This window comes from Doryrhamphus excisus, linkage group LG7, assembly GCF_037039965.1.
Source record: "Doryrhamphus excisus strain RoL-2023G ecotype Guam linkage group LG7, RoL_Dexc_Guam_v1.1, whole genome shotgun sequence".
In the NCBI taxonomy this organism is placed as follows: Eukaryota; Metazoa; Chordata; class Actinopteri; order Syngnathiformes; family Syngnathidae; genus Doryrhamphus; species Doryrhamphus excisus.
In genome coordinates, this window is record NC_136363.1 from 2,172,378 (window position 1) to 2,199,924 (window position 27,547).

A 27,547-nucleotide genomic window follows, 5' to 3' on the forward strand; every position below is an offset into this window, starting at 1 on the left:
AGGGGCGTGTCAAGCACAGCGGGGGCGGGACCCCGAGAATATGGAACATTTTGGTTATAGGACAGACCCCCGCCAGAGTGCTGACACGCCGTATTTGTGGCGTACACACGCGTGGACAGCCTGACGGGCCTGCGGTGACGACGCTTTTTTTAAAGGCTTTTTCATAATAAAGGCAAATATGCTTTGGTTTTAGGGAGCGGGGGAGGCGGTTTGAGGGGGGGCGGATGGTACACGGGTCCTGCTCCAGGTCCCGTGAAGAACCAAAGTAAAGCTGAAGGGTGTTGGGAGGGAGGGGTGGGGGATATTGACCAGTGCTAGCCGGTGCCCGTGCCAGGAAGACTTGACGCGTGTTCCTCAATGACAATCTGGCACTGGGCCGCACAGACCGCCGCCTGCTGACAGGAAGAAGACGAGAAAAAGACGTTAAAATGCTTTGTACTTCCTACTTTGTAAAGGATGGTCGTATCTACTTGGATAACATTGGACTACAAGCTAAATGCTTCCGGAACAAAAAACATTTTTCTTGGTTTAGGTCACCTTTCTTGGTTTAGGTCACCTTCTTGGTTTAGGTCACCTTCTTGGTTTATGTCACTTTTATTGGTTTAGGTCACCTTCTTGGTTTATGTCACCTTCTTGGTTTATGTCACTTTTATTGGTTTATGTCACCTTCTTGGTTTAGGTCACCTTTCTTGGTTTAGGTCACCTTCTTGGTTTATGTCACTTTTATTGGTTTAGGTCACCTTTCTTGGTTTAGGTCACCTTTCTTGGTTTAGGTCACCTTTCTTGGTTTATGTCACCATTCTTGGTTTATGTCACCATTCTTGGTTTATGTCACCATTCTTGGTTTATGTCACTTTTCTTGGTTTAGGTCAGTTTTATTGGTTTTGGTCACCTTTCTTGGTTTATGTCACTTTTCTTGGTTTAGGTCACCTTTCTTGGTATAGGTCACCTTTCTTGGTATAGGTCACATTTCTTGGTTTTGGTCACTTTTCTTGGTTTTGGTCACTTTTCTTGGTTTTGATCACTTTTCTTGGTTTTGGTCACTTTTCTTGGTTTTGGTCACTTTTCTTGGTTTTGGTCACTTTTCTTGGTTTTGGTCACTTTTCTTGGTTTAGGTTACTTTTCTTGGTTTTGGTCACCTTTCTTGGTTTATGTCACTTATCTTGGTTTAGGTCACTTTTATTGGTTTATGTCACATTTATTGGTTTTGGTCACCTTTCTTGGTTTATGTCACCTTTCTTGGTTTAGGTCACCTTTCTTGGCTTAGGTCACCTTTCTTGGTATAGGTCACCTTTCTTGGTATAGGTCACATTTCTTGGTTTTGGTCACTTTTCTTGGTTTTGGTCACTTTTCTTGGTTTTGGTCACTTTTCTTGATTTTGGTCACTTTTCTTGGTTTTGGTCACTTTTCTTGGTTTTGGTCACTTTTCTTGGTTTTGGTCACTTTTCTTGGTTTAGGTTACTTTTCTTGGTTTAGGTTACTTTTCTTGGTTTTGGTCACCTTTCTTGGTTTATGTCACTTATCTTGGTTTAGGTCACTTTTATTGGTTTAGGTCACATTTATTGGTTTTGGTCACCTTTCTTGATTTTGGTCACCTTTCTTGGTTTAGGGCACTTTTCTTGATTTTGGTCACCTTTCTTGGTTTAGGTCACTTTTTTTGGTTTATGTCACTTTTCTTGGTTTTGGTCACCTTTCTTGGTTTAGGTTACCTTTTTGGTTTAGGTCAACTTTCTTGGTTTAGGTCAACTTTCTTGGTTTAGGTTACCTTTCTTGGTTTAGGTCACTCAAAGAAAAGTAAGGTTTTTAATTTGCGGAAATCTCTCTCATGCATGTAGTAAAATGCCACGAACGGTAGCAGAAATTGACTTTTGTAAACTACAACTAAGGCAGATCATTATAAGCAGCTGGTGGCAAACCTCCTGAAGTCCTACAAAGCCCTCGACTGCAATACTGGTAGGGGTGCTCTGTCAACCGGCCGGCCACCGATCGAGATTGGGCCGATATCAGTGAAAAAAAAAGCACGGTATCGACGGTATCAACCTGCTGGCTTTGTTGACCTACCGAAGGCGCTGCTGCCTCCTTGTGGACGCCTCCATGTCCTGCGTTGTCCCTGGGTACAGACCAGCTGTCCTGAGTCCCTTTACTGCAAAACAAACTGTAAAAGAGGAAAACCGACACTTGAAGGATCACACCACGACACAGAATCAGAGCGGAGTGATTGACACTTACCTGCGGCGATATCCGAACATGAGGAAGATGACGCAGAAGATGATGCAGGCGGTACCGATATGGATGCCGATGACGATGCTGCCCAGAGAGGCTTCTCCTTCCCTGCACTGACACGGCGTCTTCTCGCCTGAACACACCCAAAATGAAAGCTGGTCATCAATCAAGCAAAGCATAAAGAGCATGAAGAAGCATGAAGAGCTGCTTGGTTGCAGAGGGAGAAGGAGGGAAGGTGAGCCAACAGTGCCATCAAGTGGTCAAATGACGGAACAGGTCTGATGTTTTATTCTGCTTACTTCAGGCAAACAAACAACATTATTTTATCTCATATTACCAGTTTAATGGCAGAAAATTGTGACCTTTTTTCCTCATTAGTGAGGAGTTAATCATGGGTTAATCATGATTAATCGCTATTTGCGAAGATGTGCGAAATATGCCCATTTTGACTGTATTTTAGGAAGAGAAAGCTAAATGACGTATATAATTCATGGGTTAATCATGATTAATCGCTACTTGCGAAGATGTGCGAAATATGCCCATTTTGACTGTATTTTAGGAAGAGAAAGCTAAATGACATGTATATAATTCATGGGTTAATCATGATTAATCGCTACTTGCGAAGATGTGCGAAATATGCCCATTTTGACTGTATTTTAGGAAGTGAAAGCTAAATGACATGTATATAATTCATGGGTTAATCATGATTAATCGCCATTTGCAACAATGTGCAAATATGCCCATTTTGACTGTATTTAGAAGAGAAAGATCAATGACATGTACGTATATATATATATATATATATTCATGAGTTAATCCTGATTAATCACCACTTGCAACAATGCGAAATATGCCCATTTTGACTGTATTTTAGGAAGAGAAAGATAAATGACATGTATTAACATGTATTAACATGATTAACTCATGAATATATTTCATGAGTTAATCATGATTAATCACCATTTGCAACAATGTGCAAAATATGCCCATTTTGACTGTATTTTAGGAAGAGAAAGATAAATGTAAGATAAAAGATAAACTGCAATGCCATTGCAGGAAGTACTGTATAGAACAGGAAGTAAAAAAAACAAACAAGGACCTCTGCTCATGTTAACATGTGAGAGTCTATATGATCTTATTATGATCTTATTTTCTCTCGTTATGTCTACTACATTGGCTAATAGGAGTGTAAAGGTGACCATAGGGTTGTTATTTCATGTCTAGAGGGCTCTAATAATATTAAAAACTATATTTAAAGGGTTGTAAACAAGATTTCTAAGCTCTATCTACAAACATATTATATTTATAAATCAGGAATCCTTTGCAGAAATTCTTTTCTTGCTCTGTAGGACCTGGCACAGTGTCACAGGAAGCGCTTCCGCCTTCCCAGCATGCTTTGCGGCACTTGTTTTTGCAAAAGGAAGCTGTTTATTACTCCTCTTAGTATTAGAAGTTGCCCCATGTGTGTTTACTTGCCTGTTATATGTTGTGTCATTTTTGTGTTGGCACCGTGATCTTTTGTGGGACTCCAGGCATAAATGTACTCCTATTGTCTTCCCATAGTACCTCATAGAGTACTCTCCCAGAGAAGCTTCAGGAAGATGGTGGTCCGACTCACCGGTATTTTGGGCCCTGGTGCCTTCATCTGCCAGGGACACCAGCCTCTTGGAGCAGTCGCTCTCTCCGTTGCCGTTGTAGGCCGCCAGCTTGACTTCATACACCGCGCCCTCTTCTAAAAGACACGCATTCACACCAAACAATGTTAATTTTAAAGCGTTGCGGTGTTCAATCAAATTAAAAAAAATAGAAAATAGAAATATAAATAGAAGTGTATAATGTTACGTTTTTAGATATCAATACATAATTCATTTAAGCTACTGTATAACCTAGCTTCCTACTTTGCAAGTACGGCTAGGTGCCTCTTCAAGCTAAGGTGGCATCGCCCGCACACTCACCCAGGTTAGCGATGGTGTGGGCATTGATGTGACAGGGCAGCTGGATGGGCCCCAGGAAGTCAGCATTGGGGACCCTGCGGTAGGACAGCCTGAAGCCTTCTGCCTTTCCCGGCTTGCTGGGGAGCTCCCAAAGCACCTGGACGGCGCTGGAGTTCACCACCTTGGTGAAAAAGGTGGGAGGGGTGGGAACTGGGTGGGGAGATAAAACACACCAGGTGAGACCATACCAGTGTGAAAACACATGGGGAAAACACTTGTGAGACACTTTATCATATTAGAGACCTCTAGACATAAAATAACACCCCTATAGTCACATGTATGCTCCTATGACCCAATGTAGTACACATAATACAGCGGGGGTGTCCACACTTTGTCCAGGAAGAGCCACATATTTGACTTTGATATTTTCTAGTTATATATATTTTAAGAAAACACTGCATCTCAGCAAAAGTCTGATTATACTTATTATTACTTTTTCCCCAACATAATTACAACTTTATTTTGTTGTTATTTGTTTGTTTCAACTTTAGACCGCTTTATTCTTGTTTTTACAACCTTTTTCTGTTAATATTTGGATTTTATTAACAGCTGGGTTTTTGCTATTTCTGCAAATATTTCAAATTTTTCTAGTAATTTTTTTTCTTGGAAGTATGACTAATATTTTGACTTTATTCCCTTAATAATGTTTTCAAAAATGTTCTAATTAAATTAATTTAGTTTTTTGTTTTGTTTTTTCTTTAATGATGAAATATATATATTTATGTAATATTTTATTCAGGATTCATAAAATTAATATTATTTTATAATAAATTTTATAATTAATAATATTAATAAAGTTAATAAAATTCTATTTTTCCTCATAATATTACAACTTTTTCCATGGAATATTTTGCCTTTATTATTGTAAAATTACTGCTGATTTTTCCTTTTGTTGTTAATTGTTGTCATTAAATTATATTTTAAAATAAATAATATAATGGTATATAATATAATAATAATAATAAATATAATAATAAAAAAAATTGTTGCGGCCCACAAATAGCCGTATTTAAGTAGAAAAAAGCAATGATTTATTGTGAAGCCGTGAAGGATGTTCCTTACCGCCCCCTAGTGTCGTGGCCACCACAGTGTGGGACTGCTGACTGGCTCCCAGGGGTGAATAGGCCTTCAGGTAAAGGGAGTAGGTGGTGGCTGGCTCCAGGTTGTTGACATCATGCTGGAAGGCCCCTTTGCTGATGGCTTCCTGCAGCTCCAAAGTGTCTGGCTCTACAAAAACAAACACGGATGTATCAGATGACCTGATGATTCAAGTATAACGTCCTCTCGTGTTGCCGCTCACCTCCTATCTTGCGGATGTGCAGCACGTAGCCGATAATACCGTCTGTGACTTCTGCAGGGGGTTGGCTCCATGAGATCTGGAGAGCGCTGGTGGACAGGACGCTGGCCGTGAGTCCCTGGGGAGCAGCGGGCAGGTCCTTGGCCTGCGCCACAGCCAGACGGGCGCTGGCCTGGTTGGTTCCCGCGCTGTTCTCTGCGATGCACTGGTAGATGGCCTCGTCTTCGGTGCTGATACGAGTCAGAGCCAAAGTACTGTGCGGATAAAACACAAAGCGGATCACAACATGCACATTTTCTAACTCAGTGACGATGTCCAAAGTGTGGCCCGGGGGCCTTCAGCGAGCTAGGACACATTTTTATGAGCCTGTAGCACATTCTAAAAAATATTATTTAACAAGAAAAAAACAAAATAAAACAAAAATGAAAACAATCATCAGGATTTTTACAAGAATAAAGTCCAAATATTAAGAGAAAAAAGTGTAATGTAACAAGAACAATAATGTTGCAATTTTATGAGAAAAAATTACATCATATTACCAGCATTTAGCTGAAATATTAAAGAAAAAGGATAAAGCCAAAACATATGACAAACAAACAAAAAAAGTTGAAATTTTTTGAAGAAAAAGAATGTCATTTTAGTAGCATAGAGCTAAAATATTAAAGTAAAAAAAATCATAATACTATGAGGAAAAATAATGTCCCTTTAGGGCCATTATATTTAAATATTAAGAAAATAACACATTTTTTTAAAGTTGTAATATTATGAAAAACAAAGACTAGAGTAATCATTTTTTGAAAATTAGGTTGGGGAAAAAGTTCTAACATGATGAAAACAAAGTCTAAATATTATGGCAATAAAGTCATAATTATGAGAACAAAATGTACATATAGTTGTACATTTTTTTTAATAAAATAAATCAGAAATTGGAGGGAAGGAGCTGTCATTTGATGAGAATAAAACCTAAAATAATGTCATTTTAGTGGCATATGTATGCATTATGGTATTTTACTGAGTCATAATATTATGAGAAGCAAACAAAAACGTATTTTGGGGGGAAAATTATGTTGGAGGAAATTTATAATATTATGATAGTAAAATAAAAATATTACAGGAATAAAATCCCAATATTTCAAGAGGAAAATTTACACCGATTATGTAAGTAGAAATTTGTAATATTTGGCAAGTGCAAAAAACAACAACCGCAAGCTAATATTGCTAATAGTCTGTTTCACATACTACACATGACAAAGCTGACCTGCTGTTTTTTTTCTTGAAATATGTATACTGTAAGTCCTTAGCATATCTACATATGTTACTTTACTAAATATCAAAATGGTAAAGTTACATCCTATAATTTTTCACTGTGTGGCCCTCCCTGGTTTAGCTAATGATACAATGTATGTCAATGACTGATACTACCATAGATGCTAACATGCTAACTCCCGTCATGAGTCTACATTAATGTAGTCAATGCTGAGAAGCAGCATAATAATAATAATAATAAATTAGTAAATTATAGAAAAAACCATCCACTTGTGTCATCTACCTGTTGTTGTTGGTCAATTTGATGTTATGTCCGGGCATTAAAACCTTGCCGTTCTTCAGCCATATAAGGTGAGGCTCGGGGACACCCTGGGCCACGCAAGTGAACACGGCGCTGCCCCCTGCTGGTTTGGAGACAGACTGCGGCCACTGCAGGAACTCCGGAGGGGCTGAGGAGGAAGCAACACGGTTGAGTTGAACGCTTTTCATTTCTCTTTACATGTATGAAAATGAACAACATTTTTTCCATTTATTAATTCAAAAACATATCTTCTACTTTTATTTGTAATTGAGTGCAGTGTAATTATCCTAAATACAGGCGCTTTAGCCCGCCCCTGCACGTGCCTGCTGTATAGACTGTAAACAATCAATTCCGGGTTCGATGTTCGGTGATTGGCCAGCCCGCATCGCCCGCCAAAAATGGCACCAACAAAGAAGAAGCGTCAGGAAGCGTTCGTGTTTAACCATGGATAGCTTTCGACAGCTAGCTTGGATAAAACCATGCAAATAAAAGGACTAAACACTTCCGGATTCACCAGGTACTGATGATTTTCCCAACCAATCAGATGAGCAGAACAAATAAATGACGTTGATGTTAAACCTTCCGCCATTTAATTTCACGTTGCTAGTTGCTAGTTCCCACTCACATACTAGGGACCGTCAATAAATTACTATTGCGTTGAAGATAGTTTGTTTTAACCACTAAAATGGTTAAGTTACACTTATTCTTATTCTCGATTCACACCCTCCAACACATCAACAATTAATTCATTTTTCATAAACTTTTTCAAAGTAATACAATATAGAGACTTGTGTGATACTCATATACTGGTTATTAATAGCTCTGGGAGAAATTCATGCTAATCAATAAGTCATTCGTAAAAATGTCATATCATAAACATGGAAAAATTTCATCCAAGAAATTCCCTCATTGAAACCATACAAACTTTTTATGATGCTAATTGTTAGGAACCAGAATTGAAACAAAGAATCACTTCAATTGAAAAATGCCCAACCGTGATTATGAGTATTATTTATGTTTTATTATATCTACTATATTGGATAATAGGAGTATAGAGATGGGCATAGGGGTGTTATTTAATGTGTAGATGGCTCTTATAAGTTTATTTAGAAAGTCGTAAACAGGTTATTCCATTTTTTAATAAAGACTTTGAGGAAATTCACTTATCACTTCACTTTATTCACTTATTCACTTATTAACAGTGATAAAGGAGGGAGGGATGTAGTGTATATACTTGGTGTATTTATGGTGCAGATGATGCGTATGAGTGCAAAGATGGTGTTGGTATCGTTTAGGGGACGTGAAGTGTTAGCATCATAAAAGATCTGCATATCTTTTATGAAGGGGACAAAACCAAAAAAAGGGGGGGTGTAAAGGGTGAGGGAAGGGCTTTCTTTTTTTTTTTTTTTTCTAAACACAGTTTTATAAATTGGCCATCTTTTGTGCTTCCTTCTAATGTGGTGACCCCGGGGTCACCCTTCCACCCCCCTTTGTGGGATCCTATCCATCTTCCAGCCCTCCATAATAATTAACAATGACATCACACCTCCTTTGCTCAGCTCCACACTTTTCACAGTCATACCCCCCCCCCCCCACGTCCTCCTGTCGGGGTTAGGATGACAGGTCACAGGTCATCGGTCACGCCCCTTCCCTTTCTCGCCCTGTATTGACCATCTCGCTATCCTTGCTTTTGTCTCCATCCTTTGTCTTCCTGACCGTGGCCGTGGTGGACACGCTAGCACGCAGATGGGTCGAGTGAGTGGAAGTTTAGGTGAGAACATCCCTGAACTTGACTCCAGCTGCTGGAAACATTGCGTCTCCACTCACGGAGCATCTGCTGTGTCTTTCCAGCCTTTCCCACACCAGCAAAACCAACCCGACTACGTCTGGATTAGCAGTCATAATAAATACTAAACAGCCAAAATATTGTATTTTATACAAAAGTCCATAGAATTTACATTATGCACCAAATATGAAAATAGAAAGAAAAGAAATATTTCAATTTCCTCCTAATTTTCTATAAGACTTAAGACATAAAAATCTGATACTAATATCAGCCAGTGTCACATTTTTATACTGATATAGAGCCGATAATTCTTGATACCAATAATTATCGGACATCCCTACATATTTTTGATATCATCTTCTCTTTTTTCCTGCAGTTTTATAGTTTTTATTTTATTTTACATACATGTATATTCAACTTTTTTCTTTCTTTCTTTCAGAATAATATTTAGATTTTATTTCTATGATATTATAATTCTTTTCCTCAATCCAATTTGCCAAAAATTACAATTTAATTTTGTTCTGTTTGTTTCTCATACTATGACTTTTTTATGTAATATTTACCTAATACCTCTATACTAATAAAAATGTCATTATTTTTCCTCATAATATTACAAGTTTACTGTTGTAAAAATGACTTCTTTCACTTAACATTTTTATTTGATTGTTTTTTTCCATTTTGCTCTGGTTGTTTATCATTCATAATATATTTAGAATGTGTCGCAGGCCAATTTAAAAAAAACAGCTTGGGCCCTCAAATGGCCCTCGGTCCACAGTTTGGACACCCCTACCGGACATGGGCCGTATTTCAGCTGAAACACAACTCTGAATCGACAACATCACTTCCATTCTCAAAATGCACTCTCTATATAAATATATATATATATATATATAAAGGTGACTATAGGGGTGTTATTTCATGTCTAGAGGGCTCTAATAATGTTAAAAAGTGTATTGAGAAGGTTGTTCATTATATATTTAGAATGGGTCGCAGGCTAATAAAAAAAACAACCGGGGTCCTCAAATGGCCCCCGGTCCACAGTTTGGACACTCCTACCGTACATGGACCGTATTTCAGCTGAAACGCAACTCTGAATCGACAACATCACTTCCATTTCTCAAAATGCACTCAATATATATATATATATAAAGGTGACTATAGGGGTGTTAATTCATGTCTAGAGGGCTCTAATAATGTTAAAAAGTGTATTGAGAAGATCGTTCATTATATATTTAGAATGTGTCGCAGGCTAATCTATTTCTTAAAATGCATAAAATATATATATATACATATAAAGGTGACTATAGGGGTGTTATTTCATGTCTAGAGGGCTCTAACAAGCAGTTCACTGAGTAAACAAGGGATGACTGTACTTAACTGAATATGTTTTTATGATTTTTACCACTGTTTTGGTGTTTCCTTCCCGCATTTCCTCCTAACCACCGATGGGTCGCCTTTCAGCCCGACAAGTGAAACCACTTTGACGTCTGCGTGTGCATTTTCCCGACCACTCAACCAGCTTTAATGCGGTTCAAGACATCTGAACTTCCTAACTCAATTTCCACAGTCAGGAAGCAGCATTGTGGCGGACATGTTAAGAGACGTCCAAAGCTCTTTGTTCTCCATAAGCCAATAAGGGACAACGCGGATCAATACATTCATGAATATATTAGAGATGAACTCTCTTTTCTACACCAGAGGTCCTGCCAATCACATTGGCGGGGGTGGGGGGGTATTGATCGATCCCGTCAGGGTGGTATTATCCAAAAATGGATTCATGCCATAAAAATAACAAAGGATGTAAAAATGACAACAATAAATGCTTATTTTATACATGATATATATATTAGTTGGTTCAATACCCAAACCCCCATAAGTGACTTTCCTCAAAGTAGGCTTTCTTATTTAGAAATCCAAATATTCTTTTAGTTAGAGCATTAAAAAAAAACAGTTTATGACCTTCTAAATACATTTTTTAACATTATTAGAGCCCCTACACAATAAGTAACACCCCTATAGTCGCCTTTACACTCATATTAACTTGTATAGTAGATAAAATAAGATATATAGTACAGAAATAAAACTGATTTTCATGTGTGTTGCTGTAAATGTGTTTTGGTGATCGTGACAGCAGAACAGGAAGTGACATCGGGGATTCGGGGGTGCATTTTATCAACGGTAGCACGTGTTCTACCCCTCCATCTGGTACTTTTACAATCAGTAACTGTTACATTTGTTCACTTCCTGTTTTCCATAATATAATTTAAAAAAAAATTTATTTTTATTTTTATTTTTATTTTTATTTTTATTTTTATTTTTATTTTTATTTTTATTTTTATTTTTATTTTTATTTTTATTTTTATTTTTATTTTTATTTTTATTTTTATTTTTATTTTTGTCACATACCGAAGTAGGAGGTGATATGAGCATCCAATGACATAATGGGTACCATAGTAAGTGTCAATATAGTGATATATATAAATATATATATATATATAGTGATATATTTTAATTTTAAATTTAATTTTTAGCTAATTGGTTGTTTTATGCTTTATTTTAGCTCTTTGAAGATGAACTATATCAACACATTGATGCAAAAGAAATACACAAAATGTGCTTAAATATGCAGATTTTGAGTAATAACAGGCCACATTCAACCATTAAAAATATCTTTATGGTGTTCTATTACAGTCATCATCATCACACAGTTTTTAATTTCTATTTAAGAGAGGCACTGATATGAATGAATATGAATATCTGGTGTGGAGTCCCCCTTGTCCTGCCCTCTAACAGCCACCGGCCGCTAATGAGCTGGCCTCAGGACAGCCAATTACAACGCAGCTAATGAGAAATATGAGCGGGCTGAGGCGATGGACATCTGCGGGGTGATGGATGAGGACACGTCAGGATGGTCCGCCCCCATTGGGCGGACACGAGCACCCCATCAGAGGAGCGTATTGTGAGAATTGTGCACATTTTTTTAGTTTGTTTTATTAAGATTTTTGTAATTTTGTGAAGTTGGGACAAGAAATATGTAATTGTGTGTTTCTGTGTGTGTGTGTATGTGTGTGTGTCATGGGTCTCCACTACTAGCAACCCCCCCCCCCCCCCCCCACTAAGTCAGGGGCAAAGGTGAGAAGAAAGGGTGATGCTTTACTATTGATCTCTCTTCTTCCCTTCCCTCACTGCTACTGCAAGTGCGCTCGGTCAGGTACACACACACACACACACACATGCACAACATACACATGTACATTGTGTTGTTCTGCATGACAGTTGTGTCTTTGTTGTTGTATTTTTCATGCTTCCTTGCTAGTTTATGTTTTGTTTTCGAAGCAGCTTTGTTTTCAGCGTTGCAGTTTTTCATTCAGGCTGCACGGTGGTCGAGCACTCGATTCATCACACTGCAACTTAATACTCAAAAGGTGTATAAACAATACTAATACTAATTTATACTGACACTAAAATACTAATACTAATATACGAATTTTGCAGCTAGGAGACCAGGTTCAATTCCACCCTCGGCCATCTTTGTGTGGAGTTTGCATGTTCTCCCCGTGCATGTGAGGGTTTTCTCCGGGTATTCCGGTTTCCTCCCACATTCCAAAAACATGCTAGGTTAATTAGCCACGCCAAATTCATCCATAGGTATGAATGTGAGTGTGAATGGTTGTTTGTCTATATGTGGCCTGTGATTGGCTGGCCACCAGTCCAGGGTGGACCCCGCCTCTCGCCCAAAGACAGCTAGGATAGGATAGCAAAATCACTTGTCTGTGTAGCATTATAGCAGGAGTATTATGAGCATTATGTAGCATTATATATTATATATTTAGGATATGTAGCATTATAGAGTGTGCATACCGGAAGTGGGGTTGCTAATAGCCTTTTCCCACCTAATTTTCAAAATGGATGACTGTATTTGCTGTGTTTTTCTCATAATATTATAATAGTATAATTATATATAATAAAATAATAATATATATTATATATTAAAATAATAATATATATTATATATTAAAATAATAATATATATTATATATAATAAAATAATAATATATATTATATATTAAAATAATAATATATATTATATATAATAAAATATAATAATTATCATAATATTAATAATATATATACTAAATATATACTAAAACTATGTAATTTTTTCTTATAATATTATTCTCATAAAATTGTAACTTTTTTCTTGTTAAACACAATTTTTTTCTGATAATATTCTAACTTTATTCTTGTAAAATGTATGTTTCTTCCCAACTAATTCAACTTTTTTCAAGTAGGTTTTCCTCTCGTAAATATGACTTTATTATGACACATTTCCCGACCTCATAACGCTAAAATGCTAAAGCTACTTATGATTGAGCGGCATTTTGAAGTAACCTCTTTTTTGAGAAACTTTGGACTTTACAGTCTCTACTTCGGGATCAAATTCGGTTTCCAAAAAAAATGTAGTTGTAGGTCAAAAGCGGACATTTAAAAAAAAAACTAAATCGCCATTTTTTATCAATTTATCACTCGGGTCTCCTAGCTGTGGCGCCTGTGCGCTAATATAATATGCGCTAATATAGTATAATATTGCATAGGTGATTGTAATTAATTAATTAATTGATTAATTAATTAAAAAGGCTAGCAAATGTAACATCGTTTTGCAGTATAGCGTTACGTGCACCGACCTTGCACCACCAGCCTTCCAAGCGCCGTACGCCTCATCCTGGTTCCGGGTCGGTTGGCAGCGCACACGTACACACCAGAGTGCTGCAGAGAAACATCTGAGATCATCAGGTTCCCCGTTCCAAGAACCTGGATGCCTTCCACTCCGATGGAGCGTCCGTCTGATGAGAAGAAAAACAAACAGAGGTTTAGTAAAAGATGAGTGTACAATGACTTCCTGTTATGCGTTCACTTCCTGGTGGTACCTAGTCTGCTCCAGGAAACAATCGGCCTTGGGTTTCCTGTGGCGATGCACTCCAAGATGGCCGTCTGATGGACGGTTAATGTTAGATTCTGGGGTCCTGACAGGATGACGGGTTCCTTGTAAGTTCTGGGAGCTCCACCTGCGATGGCAGAAGTGTAGTATTATTAGTAGTACTACTGGACTTGTACTTGTAGTACTTAAAACTGCCTAAAACTGTCAGATTGATATTTCTTTTTTTCACTCTTCCATGTTTACTTCCGGGCGGCACGGCGGTCTAGTGGTTAGCGCACAGACCTCACAGCTAGGAGGACCAGGGTTCAATTCCCACCCTCGGCCATCTCTGTGTGGAGTTTGCATGTTCTCCCCGGGTTTTCTCCGGTTTCCTCCCACATTCCAAAAACATGCTAGGTTAATTAGCCACTCCAAATTGTCCATAGGTATGAATGTGAGTGTGAATGGTTGTTTGTCTATATGTGCCCTGTGATTGGCTGGCCACCAGTCCAGGGTGTACCCCGCCTCTCGCCCGAAGACAGCTGGGATAGGCTCCAGCACCCCCCGCGACCCTCGTGAGGAAAAAGCGGTAGAAAATGAATGAATGTTTACTTCCTCCAACAGGCTGTGTGGAAGAGAATCTGAATCACTGAATCGGGTACTTGATCGGGTACTCAAGATACCCGTCACACATTGTGGGCCCATAAACTTGTTGCACCAGTGAGTCAGTCATATTCGAGTCATTGTCCAGCACCGGTGAGTCAGTGATAACTGAGTCTACCTCAAGCTGTCAATCAGTGAAACTCGAGTCTTGATCAAGGCGGGGTACAAGCTGGACTGGTGGCCAGCCAATCACAGGGCACATATAGACAAACAACCATTCACACTCACATTCATACCTATGGACAATTTGGAGTGGCCAATTAACCGAGCATGTTTTTGGAATGTGGGAGAACATGCAAACGCCACACAGAGATGGCCGAGGGTGGAATTGAACTTGGGTCTCCTAGCTGCAAGGACTGCACGCTAACCACTCTTCCACCGTGCAGCTTAGCTGTATTCAATGTAAACAAATATTATCCGGAAATACATTTAAGTGTACATTTAACTGTCATGTCTAGTAGCCGGAAAGGTTCCCGACCCACGTTCTCGAATGTTCTTCCCCTGACTAAATAGTTAAGTCCGAACCCTTGGACAGTGTTCCACGTACCGCTGATGTTCAGCATGGCCTCGTGACTGTAACGTGTGTTTGCAATGTTGCTGGCGACACAGCGAAACACGCCAGCATCCTCCTGCCTCGCACCCGTCACCTGAAGGATGCCCATGGGCAGGAGCGTGTACCTGGAATGTGGAGAGGCGGGAAAATGTATTACAGTATTTGTGTATGAGAATACTTATACTTATTGTGTGGAAATATGGGGTAATAACGATAAAAGCAATCTTCACTGCAAAAAAGGTCAGTAAGGATAATTCAGAGAACATACTAACTCCTTATTTCTAAACTCACAAATACTTTAACTTGCTGATATAGTTCATATTCAAACAGCTAAAATAATGCATAAGGCTAAAAATAAGCAATTAGCTAAAAATGTCATCCAATACTTCTCTACAAGAGAGGAGAAATATGATCTCAGGGAAGAACTACATTTATGCTAGGACAATGTTAAAAATAATAAATAAAGTATGTGACAAAAAAAATAATAAATAAGTCAAATTAATTAAAAATATATTTTTTATTTTTTTTTATATAATATATTTAACATAATTTAATATAATAATATAATTTTATATAATAAAATAAAGTTAAAAAAAATAAATAAAAAATAACTTCAATTATATGAGGAAAGCAGGAAGTGAACAAATGTAACAGTTACTGATTGGAAAAGTACCAGATGGAGGGGTAGGATTTAATAAGCTTTGCTTCTTCCTACTCCTTTTGGACATGTGGAACTGTGAACTGATTATGGGATGCATTCAATTGTAATCTGATGCATGTTAAAATGATATTAAACCATTACCATTACCAATTAACATAGCATGTTTTTAGAATGCGGGAGGAAACCGGGGTACAAATAAAAATAAATAAAAATACTAAAAATAAAAATAAAATGTAAAAAATAAAAAACAAAAAAAAAACAACTTAAACTATATTATGAAAGCAGGAAGTGAACAAATGTCACAGTTAGTGATTGTAAAAGTACCAGATGGAGGGGTAGGATTTAATAAGCTTTGCTTCTTCCTACTCCTTTTGGACATGTGGAACTGGGAACTGATTATGGGATGCATTCAATTGTAATCTGATGCATGTTCAAATGAAATTAAACCATTACCAATTACCATTACCATTACCATTAGCAATTACCATTACCATTACATCCTTAATAATCTGAATGAATTATGATGCACTGTGTGGTAGTCCTGAGTGTAACTACCTGTTATCATTGGTGCTCAGTGGAACTCTGTCTCTCTCCCAGGTGATGTTGGCTTCAGGTATCCCATTGATCTGACACTGGAATCGTGCGACCCCTCCCTCATCCACCGTCATGGACATTGGGTGGGTGTGAAACTTGGGAAGAGCTAGAGAAGCAAACATAGAAACAATCAAACCTCTGCTTTTATGTAAGTTGAAAAATGAAAAATGTTCCCGGTTTTGGTTCAAATATAAATATTGTAGCAGAAATTCACTCGTCACAGTCGGGTGTGGAAGCAATTAACCATAAAACGAGGGATGACTGTATAATGTTTCCACTTTGCTGACACCCACTCCCATACAGGGCTTCCTTCCCAGTAACGCGATGGCTGTAATGGATACGAGAGGCAGCCAATTAGAAAGCATCACCATGGAGACTCCCTTAATTGAGTTAAAACAAGACTGTTAGATTTCATGTAAACCCTTGCAGTTATTGCTAGGACCCAAAGTGGTGTAGTTAAATAAAATAAAAGCTCATTTGGGAACGCAGGGGTCTCAAACTCAATTTACTTGGGGGCCACTGGAGCTAGGGTCTGGGTGAGACTGGGCCACATCAGGTTTTCCCAAAAAAAAAAAAAAACCCAAAAAACACATTTATTAAAAACAAAAAAAATTAAAAAAACTTTGCTTTGGTTCCAATATTCTACAATAAAAGTTCTGATAAAACATTCCACTGTTCTCAAATATCTTACTTTTTGTTTTTCTGCACAAAATAAGATGAAAAATAAATAAACAAATCAAGAATAAAGAAAATCAATCAATCAGTAATAAATAAAAAAATATTATAATAATAATAAAACGGCAAATAATAAAAACTTAAGAAACCACATATAGTTGGTGGGTAGACAAATGATTTTTTTCAGATTAAAATGAACAAAGCATTATTAGAGCCCTGTAGACATGACAAAACACGACTATAATCACATTTATACTTTTTTTATTTACAACATATTGCGCAACTGCAGGGTCTTGAGACACATGCTAACTCGCAAACTAGAGAGCTAGCCACCTAAACGGTAGCCTCCAAGTTATTTCCTTTAAACTTAAAAAAAGCCCAAAACTTACCACTTCCACACGGATAGGGAGGATAACTATTAACAGTTATTTAACCTTTAACATGAACATTAATCAAACGTAATCATTTTTTCCGGGTACATGATACCATACAGCATCCATATCAAACTTGCGCGGGACGATCTAACATTAAACTTTGATATCAAGGCCGGGGGCCTCAAACTAGTGTCCTGCGGGCCACACTTGGCCCGCGGACCGCGTGTTTGAGACGTTTGAGGCGCTTTAAACATAGCAATTCTGTATACCGAGCTAACGAGTTAGCTTCCAATTTATTTATCCTAAATGTAAAAATGGGTAGGGAACTGAGGGACAAAAATAAGCAGGCAAAAATGTACCACTTCCACACTGAATTATTGCCCGTCGTTAACCACGAAACAGTGATCATTTATGAATTGTTGTTAACAGTAATATAGTCAGGGAGCAATATTAGAACCACTATAGTTTTACTTTATTATTGTAACTTTTTTTTCAGATTTTCCAACTATTTTACCTTTCTTCTCCTAAATTTAACTTTTTCTCCATAATTGTAATAACATAATATTTTCTGCTACCAAATTTTTTTGTTTGCTTCTCATAATTTTCACAATACTCACAAAAATCGCATCTTGGTTCATTAAACTTTCATATCAAGGCGGGGGGCCTCAAACTAGTGTCCTGCGGGCCACATTTGGCCCGCGGGCCGCGTGTTTGAGGCCCCTGCCGTACAGTATGTTGCCAGGTTCAAACCTCTATTAGAATAATGAGAAATACTATATAATATGCCGTTGTGTGCTTAGAAAGTGGGAAGACTCACATGCCCAGACGACTTATTTTGGAGACAAGAGGCCTTTGCTACTGTAAGTTTGCTATTTATTGGCTTTCGGCGTCTTAGGTAAAGGATGGAATATCGGTCGGGTATTTCCAGTGACACTTACACGCTAGCAGGACTTTGGCCTTGCGGCTGACCAGCAAGCCGTAGCGATTTTGGGCGGCGCAGTCGTACTCTCCCATATCAGCGTCGCTGCCCTCTTTGCGTTTCTGGAAGCTTTGGATCAACAGGGTGCCGTTGGCCAGCACTTGAACCCGTGGACTGGGGGTTAAAGGCACCCCGTTTTTACGCCACGTGATCTGGACGGGTTCCTCGCCCTGCACCGTGCAGTCCAGCATGAGCGGGCGGTCCCTCACTGCAATCACATCTCGAGGCTCCCGCAGGAAGGACAGCTCTGAGGCCAAACACACGCCTGGGAGGGAGAAAGACAGGAAGTTAAAACTCTTTTCTGCTCGGGTTATGACAGTTGTGACTTCTTTGGTGTCATTTGATTGACGGGCGTACAATTCGCCCTTGTCGCTTATGTAGGCTAACCCGATGAAGTCTAACAGAGGATAAATGTTGATTTCCGATACCGATATGAGCCGATATGAGCCGATACCGACAGCCGATATCTCCTGTGGTGGAATGAACACGTGTTGCATTTTTTAATATCTGTTACATGATCGGGAAAGGGGCTGCACGGCGGTTGAGTGGTTAGCGCGGAGGCCTCACAACGTAGCTCTCTGGTCATTATGCTAGTCTTGAATGCAGTTATGAAAAGTATGAGAATTAATTCTTATTGTTTACTATTTTGTGTAATATTAATATATTGTGTAATCTTGTTTAATAATATATTAAATAAAATAATACATTAAAACTAAATAATAAAATATGATAATAACAATAATATTATTATTATTAGAACAAATAATATTATTTAATAATATATTCAATAAAATAATATATTTAAAAAACTACTAATATTATTATTATTATATAATATATTATATTATTAATATAATAATGATAATAATAATGTTATTGTTATTGTTATTATTAGAAATATTGTTTAGTATTTTGTGTAATATTAATATATTGTGTAATCTTGTTTAATAATATATTAAATAAAATAATATATTAAAACAAAATAATAAAATATGATAATAACGATAATATTATTATTATTAGAACAAATAATATTATTTAATAATATATTCAATAAAATAATATATTACAAAAAACTACTAATATTATTATTATTATTGTTATTATTATAAAAAATATTGTTTAATATTTTGTGTAATATTAATATATTGTGTATATTTGTTTAATAATATATTAAATAACAATAATATATTAAAACAACATAATAAAATATAATAATAACAATAATATTATTATTATTAGAAATTATCATTATTAGAAAATAGTATATTAAATAAAATAATATATTAAAACAAAATAATAAAATATAATAATAATATATTATATAATGATATAATAATAATAATAATAATAATAATAATAATTATTATTATTATTATTATTATTATTATTATTATTATTATTATTATTATTATTATTATTATTATTATTATTATTATTATATATTATTATTATTATTATTATTATTATTATTATTATTATTATTATTATTATTATTGATTAAGTGCTCTGAGAATGCAGCATTTTCTGTATGTACTGTTTATAGTACAAAGGTGCAAATTGACACCATAAAAACTGGTGAAAATTCATATTTATGACATTGTCAAAACATGCACTTTATGTACACTTTGCAAATAAATGGAATTGTTTTACATTCGAATCCATCATGCAACATGAAAAAGTAAGGCAGATACTTTTTATCCCCGTCTCCCAAAGAGACATTATGCAGCATTCCTGGGAATGATACCACGGTCAATAAGAAAAGCTGTCATCCAAACTTCTTAACGTGGAAAAAGATTTATGCTGGGACACAACAACAAAAAGTGTTTTATGCTTCATAAAACAGTCGGACCTCCTTCAGAACGGACCCCAAAAACTTCACTGGCCACTTTTCCTTTTGACTGATGAGTTGGTTTTGCCGCATTTATCACTTTTAGGAAAACTAGCAACAATAGCGACAGAATGCCAGTGAGCCGCCCATGCGGGGAGGGCAACAACAATACCGGAGGGCGAGCGGGAGAACACTAGCAGGGGGGGTGCCGGGGTCAAGTTTATGAGTGCCTGAATAGAAACTGCGACAATGATGTTGTGACTATGCTTATTTGCACCCAGCCCCCCCCTAGCCCCCGGCCCCCGGTCACCTCTGTAAAACTCCGTCAGCCATCAAGCACCCAAGGGCACCATCTGCCCTTTCTTATGCATCCCCTCCACCCCTCCCCATCCTTTCAGATCCATCCCGGAGGTGACTTTCCCATGCCACCAGATCTCCTCCATCGCACCCTGGTCACCTCTTCGCTGTGACCTTGGCGACGCCCCCCTCCTCGTCTTCTCCATTTTTTGTATACGTCTTGATGTGGTAATGACCTCATATGCAAAACGCCACGGCCCGCCGTCGCCTTCGCAGCTGCACTTGAACCCCAACAATGGCCGATCAATGTCACGATGGAGTCGTGCGTCTGTCCGGCCAAATGCGTCCATTGTCGTCAGCCATCGGTTCCCACATTCGAGACAAAGCGACCCACGGTTCGACTTGACTTTGGATTGGTTTCGGGGCGCCGGGTGTCGTTCCATCGAGCAGTAAAGAAACTCGTTGGAGAAAAATACGTTATAATTTGTGGCGACCCGGCTAGAGCTCAGACCTAAATCCACCAAGAAATATCAATTTTCTATGCCGTATTAGGGTCGCAGGTATGCTGGAGCCTATCCCAGCTGTTTTTGGGCGGTGGCCAGCCAATCACAGGGCACATATAGACAAACAACCATTCACACTCATATTCATACCTATGGACATATGAATGTTTATGTTTAGTATTTATCCCAACCTAAATTTCAAAATGGATGACTGTATTTGCTGTTTTTTTTTCATAATATTTCGACAATTTCAATTTTAAATCACAAAAATTATGTAATTTTTTCCTCATAATATTATTCTCATAAAATTGCGACTTTTTTTCTTGTTAAACACAATTTTTTTTTCTGTTAATATTCTAACTTTATTCTTGTAAAATGTATGTTTTTTCACAACTAATTCAACTTCTTTCTAGTAGGTTTTCCTCTCGTAAATATGACTTTATTCCCATAATATTTTGACTTTATTCTCATAACAGTATGGCATACTTCCCAACTTCATTTTCCAAAATGTACAATTTTATTTGCTTTATTTGCAAATTTATTTTGTTTTTCTCTCATAATGTTAGGACTTAATATTTGTCCTTTAATATTTCATTTTTATAGCACTAAAATTAGGTTATTTTTCCTCGTAATATTTATTGTTTATTTTTGTTAATTTTTGTAAATTCTTGGAAAATTACTGCTGAATTTTCTATTTTTGCTGAGTTTTTTGGTACACTTTTTATGTAAAATTTTATGTATACAATGTACCGCAAGCCAAATATTCCACAATACTTCATGTTTCACAACAACATTCCCAATGAAAATGAATGGAATTTCCACATTTTATTCCAACATTAAAGTCTGCAGCTCATTCTGAACTTTTACACCACACAACTTTTTCCCAAAATTCCTAATTTTCTGCAACACAAATTCCCTTTTATCTGAGAATTCTTAGTCCAGGAATTGTTTCCAGACCCGACTATGATAAGTGAATTTCTGCAAAGTACGAGTCCTTATTTATAAATGTAATATTTTTGTAGCATAGAAAACCTGTTTACCGCCTTCTAAATACACTTTTTAACATTATTAGAGCCCTGTAACATGAAGTAACACCCCTATAGTAACATTCACACTCCTATTACCGAATATTGTAGACATAATAAGACATTTAAAACACAAATAAGTATGTTGCTGTAAATGTGGTTGTGGCAATCAAGTCTGGTGCTTGTGTGTCTAGTGACACTTAGTGACCAGCATCGTGTGGATCTTTATATTTGTATTTTACTTTATTTAGCCATTTTTATCCTTGAAAGTGCTTAATGATGGAACACATGGGAGAGTCACAAAATGCAACGTACGTCACCCCTTGGGAGCCCCCAATTTCATTACCAGGGTGGAGTGGGGGCGGGGGGTGTCCCAGGCCATATCGGCTCATTCAGGCACAGCTGACCGCTCGATTCCACCCCCCCCCCTCAAACAATCACCCCTGCCTGCTGCATCTGCTGAATGGGACATCTCTCATTAGAAGTGGGGGCAGATGCTCATTTCATGGCACGTCAGCAAAAACTGGGAATTTTGGGAATATGGACAATAGACAGCCAGTCCTGATGAGCTGAAAAAGTACAGTCATCTCTCACCCACTTCCACTTTGTACTTTGCAGCTCCACTATATCACGGTTTATTGGTATATCATGCTCTAATATTACCCAAAAAATTGAAGTATTTAAACAGATTTTACAGATTTTTTGGCATAAATCAGGGATGTATAAACTTTTCTCCACCAAGGGCCACATACCGTAGAATGAAAGGATGTGGAGGGCACTACATTATTTAAACCAACCCATTTATATAAAAAATAAAAATTAAAAACAAAAAACAAGAAGCTGCATCACAGTTTTGTTTTGTTTGTTTCTAATATTAAAAGAGTTACAATCTTTGGACTAAACAAGCCTGTCATGTCTTTAATAATTCATACATTTCATAAGTTAGTTAAAATCAAAGTAAAAAATAGCTAAAAGTTCTAATAAACATTGTTAAAAAAAACGCTAAGGTTAAAAAGTGTACAGAGTGAGACATCTTCTCTAGAAAGTATCGTTTTGGGCCACTAGAGAGTGAGTGCTCTTGCAAATAGACAAGCTTTGTCGTTTTCTCTCGGTGAAAAGCAGGCTAATCTCACGGCAGAAACGAAACGAAAAAACCTCATAAAGACGCTGAAAGTTGCTCTAAACGCTTGTTTCTTGGGAAATTGTCGTCTTTGTAAGTATATTGGTGTATAAAGCACTTACATAGATGCATTTTTTATTTCAAAAGTTGTACTTGTTTTGTCAAGTTCGCTAGCTTCATGCTAGTGCTAGCTTGAATTTGCAGTTGGTGTTAGCTGTTAGCTTAACTGTTAGCTGATGTGTGTTTAGCCTGCAACAGTACTGGAATTTTATTTTATTCTTCCTGTATGTTTCATTTACTACTTATTTTTACAAGAAAGCTTCATAAAGCAAGAAAAGCTAGCCTTGTGTGCGGAGTTTTCTTCATGGGTTCTAGCGCCACACAGATGTGTTGTGAGGACAGCACAAAGCCTATATTAGTGTATTTTGTCATTTAATTGACATATTAGTCACTCCAACATATTAAACAACAATATTTCTGATTTATTATGGTATGATATGTACGCAAAGATGCAGAAAACCTGCTTATACAGTAATCTCTCGCCACTTCCTGTTTCAAATTTCCGGCCTTCACTCTAAGACGGTTTTTCACAAACGTGCTGTTTGTGTTTGAATACAACCTATGATTTAGTTTTTAAAAAATGAATCTTAAAATTTTTTAAATCTCTAAATTAGCCATTTTCAAGGTAAAAATGGCATTCAGAAGATGCATTCAAAGACGCAGGAAGTAATGTACAGAACAGGAAGTAAAAAGAACAACAACAACAATGTTATGTTATGTCTTATTTTCCCTTATTATGTCTACTATGTTGGGTAATAGGAGTGTAAATGTGACTATAGGGGTGTTATTTTGTGTCTAGAGGGCTCTAATAATCATAACAAGCATATTTAGAAGATCATACAGTCGGTTTTGTGTGAAAATGTATACATTTTGTATGATTTTATGTATGTATTATATCTACAATATTGGGTAATAGGAGTGTGAATGTTACTATAGGGGTGTTAGTTCATGTTACAGGGCTCTAATGTTAAAAAGTGTATTTAGAAGGCGGTAAACAGGTTTTCTATGCTACAAAAATATTCCATTTATAAATAAGGACTCGTACTTTGCAGAAATTCACTTATCATAGTCGGGTCTGGAAACAATTCCTGGACTAAGAATTCTCAGATCAAAGGAAATTTATGTTGCAGAAAACACATCATATGTTCCGTCGGAGATTGAAGCCTGTTCAATATCGGGGAAGGACTAATAATGAGATTTTTTTTTTCAAGGGAAGGGGGTGTCCAGCAACCCAGCAACCGCCTCACGAGGACCCCGTGTCTGTAACCCCGAGCCCCTCAGGGGTCATGAGAGAGTCAGGAGCAGGGAGGATGGATGTGCACAATGGGGGAGGGAGAATGTGTCCAGTCACAAGTACCCCCTCCCACCCGCCACCCCCTAGTCCTGCCCCTGAACTTCACACACAACACACAAGCACCAGACCTGATCAGATCACTGGAACACATTAACACCAAGCAAAATAATCCCTAATAACCCAACTACTGCTGTGGCCTTACGCTACACCAAGCTAAAACTCAACCATGAAACTATGATATCACTTCCTGTCCGCACCTCCCACTCAGCTCCACTCGCACCAGAACACAGTTATAACAACACACACAAGCATGACTTGTCTTATTTTCCTTTATTATGCCTACTATATTGGGTAATAGGAATGTAACTGTAACTATAGGGGTGTTATTTCATGTCTGGAGGGCTCTAATCGTACTAAAAGCTGTATTTAGAATGTCGAAACTATGAAAATATTCACTCATTTTCTACCGCTTTTCCTCACTAGGGTCGCGGGGGTGCTGGAGCCTATCCCAGCTGTCTTCGGGCAAGAGGCGGGGTTCACCCCGGACTGGTAACTATGAAAATATTCCATTTATAAATAAGTAATAAACAATACATACAGCATATATCATTTTTGGGCCCAAATAATTATTAAAATGGACGTCTGCTTTGGTTGAAACCCTGGCTCTTTGCAGATACAGATGTCAGGATTTAGGGTTACATCGACACCGGCCACCCTAGCCGTGGATTAAACCAGGGGGTGGACACTGATAGCAGGGTGCGTGGGAGGGGGTCGATTACCCCCGGACCCTCCTTAATAAAGTCTCAATCTGAGCACAGGCTGGAGGCTGGAGTCTTATGGAGATGAGGGTGCGAGGGTCATGTCACTGAACGCTGAAGAAAAGGGGGCAGCCTATTGTGTCCAGGGGTGACACCCCCCCCCCCCACCACCACATCCCCACGCACCCTCACAGGCTGCACCGCCAGCCAGGACAACGCACGACCCTACCCCCTATTGCACAGGTCATAGGTCACTGACTTGAACCCCTCACCGTCTGCACCCCCCCTCCATTATTACATTTATATTTTTATATGTATATATATTATGGTATTCATACAGTTCCTTTCATCTAAAACATTATATAATAAAAAATTTAAATACATATTTTAATCATGACCTATTTTAGTTATATAATATATATTACGCTAGTAATATAATTAATGTTAAATATAATAATAATATCCAATTTAATATATATTTTAATCATTACCTATTTTAGTTATATAATATATATTACACTAGTAATATAATTAATGTTAAATATAACAATAATATACAATTTTATACATGTTTTAATCATTACCTATTTTAGTTATATAATATATATTACCCTAGTAATATAATTAATGTTAAATATAATAATGATATCCAATTTAATACATATTTTAATCATTATCTATTTTAGTTATGTAATATATATTACACTTCTAATATAATTAATGTTAAATATAATAATAATATACAATTTAATACATATTTTAATCATTACCTATTTTAGTTATATAATATATATTACACTAGTAATATAATTAATGTTAAATATAATAATAATATCCAATTTAATATATATTTTAATCATTACCTATTTTAGTTATATAATATATATTACCCTAGTAATATAATTAATGTTAAATATAATAATGATATCCAATTTAATACATATTTTAATCATTATCTATTTTAGTTATGTAATATATATTACACTTCTAATATAATTAATGTTAAATATAATAATAATATACAATTTAATACATATTTTAATCATTACCTATTTTAGTTATATAATGTATATTACACTAGTAATATATTAATGTTACATATAATAATATTAATAAACAATTTAATACAATTATTATATTATTTATATACTAACAATTAATTTATTTTATAAGAAATTGGTAACTTGGTCCTTGTCAAACACAGGAAGTGAACAACTATCAGTAATTTCTAACAAAAACATAAAGAAGTAAGAGAGAGAAGTTTAAGGATGAAATGAGCTCTGCTTCTTCCTTCTCCTTTTCAGGCATGTTAAATTATGCAGGTGTAAACATGGGATGTACAATAAATAGTCTAACTAACTTATGACCCTAATAGGGTGCAGGACACCCCAGGAAGAGGTGGCTCCGTACGTGTTTAGTGATGATCATGCGTTTAATAAGCGTTTAATAATTATAATACAGGCGAAGAACGGAAGAGGAACTTCAGTAAGAAACATGCATGTCCATCCAGGAGCTAAAATAGCTTCCATATTTGAGTGAAAGTCACATTTCCCATCCTAAGTTCTGAAGAAAGTGGACTTACCCAAACAGAGCAAAGCTTGAAGGCTGCTGAGAAATATTCTTGCTTTCATTTTGGTTTTCTTCAAAGTTCTCTGCAAACAAAAAAAAAAACAAAAAAATATAGAAATAGAAAAAAAAGTAATCCAAATGTAGTATATGTATTCTTTGGTTGCTAAGCAAAATATCTTCTCTTGTTATAGCATTTCTATTCTTTTGGTTTCCTGCTCCAGTGACAGGCCCCGTCCAAGGCTGCTGGTCATGTCCAAAGCCACATTGAGAATACCGAGAGGACGACACCTCAGCCCGGACTTGGGGGGGGGGGGGGGGGGCTCATTAGTTATGCAGCCTCATTGTTGCCGGCGAAGGGACAATGATGCAGTGGCTTTCACCGGCCGACGGCAGCTTCCTGTCTTCTGGACCAATGGCGGCGCGGGAGGTGTGGTGGCTCACTCGATTCATATTCATTTAAAAGCTGTGCCTCCGAGACCAGCTGTGGCCTGAGCTGGACACGCCGGGTCCTGGTCAGCTGACAGAAAGACCTTTGACCCCACTCGGCTTTTATTAAGATGAGCAAAAAAAAAACGTTGTCATTATTGAAGTCATTTCTACAGCGTCGAAGTCAACACTTGCTTATAATAAAGCAATAATCTCCCTTATTCATATTTTTAATACACCAGTACACCCAGCCTAGGGGTGTTCAAAGTGCAGCCTGGGGACATTTGCTGTTCGTATCTGTTTTTTTATTGGCTCGCAGCACAAAAAAAAACAGTCAGTATTTGGTGTGACCACCATTTTTCTCAAATATCGTTGATCGC

At 37.1% G+C, this 27,547-nt stretch overlaps 1 protein-coding gene across 1 annotated transcript; it reads right to left on the reverse strand.

Moving 5' to 3' along the window:
* Window positions 1-296: 296 nt before the first annotated feature.
* LOC131102185 (immunoglobulin superfamily DCC subclass member 3) lies at window positions 297-26,803 on the reverse strand. Its single transcript, XM_058047688.2, has 14 exons — window positions 26,755-26,803; window positions 18,244-18,549; window positions 16,218-16,362; window positions 14,996-15,126; window positions 13,796-13,933; window positions 13,553-13,711; window positions 7,064-7,229; window positions 5,518-5,768; window positions 5,280-5,444; window positions 4,179-4,367; window positions 3,842-3,955; window positions 2,230-2,356; window positions 2,062-2,155; window positions 297-395 (listed from the first exon to the last, which is right to left on the reverse strand). The coding sequence occupies exons 1-14, from the start codon at window positions 26,801-26,803 to the stop codon at window positions 315-317; spliced, it is 2,115 nt and encodes a 704-aa protein (XP_057903671.2). The 3' UTR covers window positions 297-314.
* Window positions 26,804-27,547: the final 744 nt, after the last annotated feature.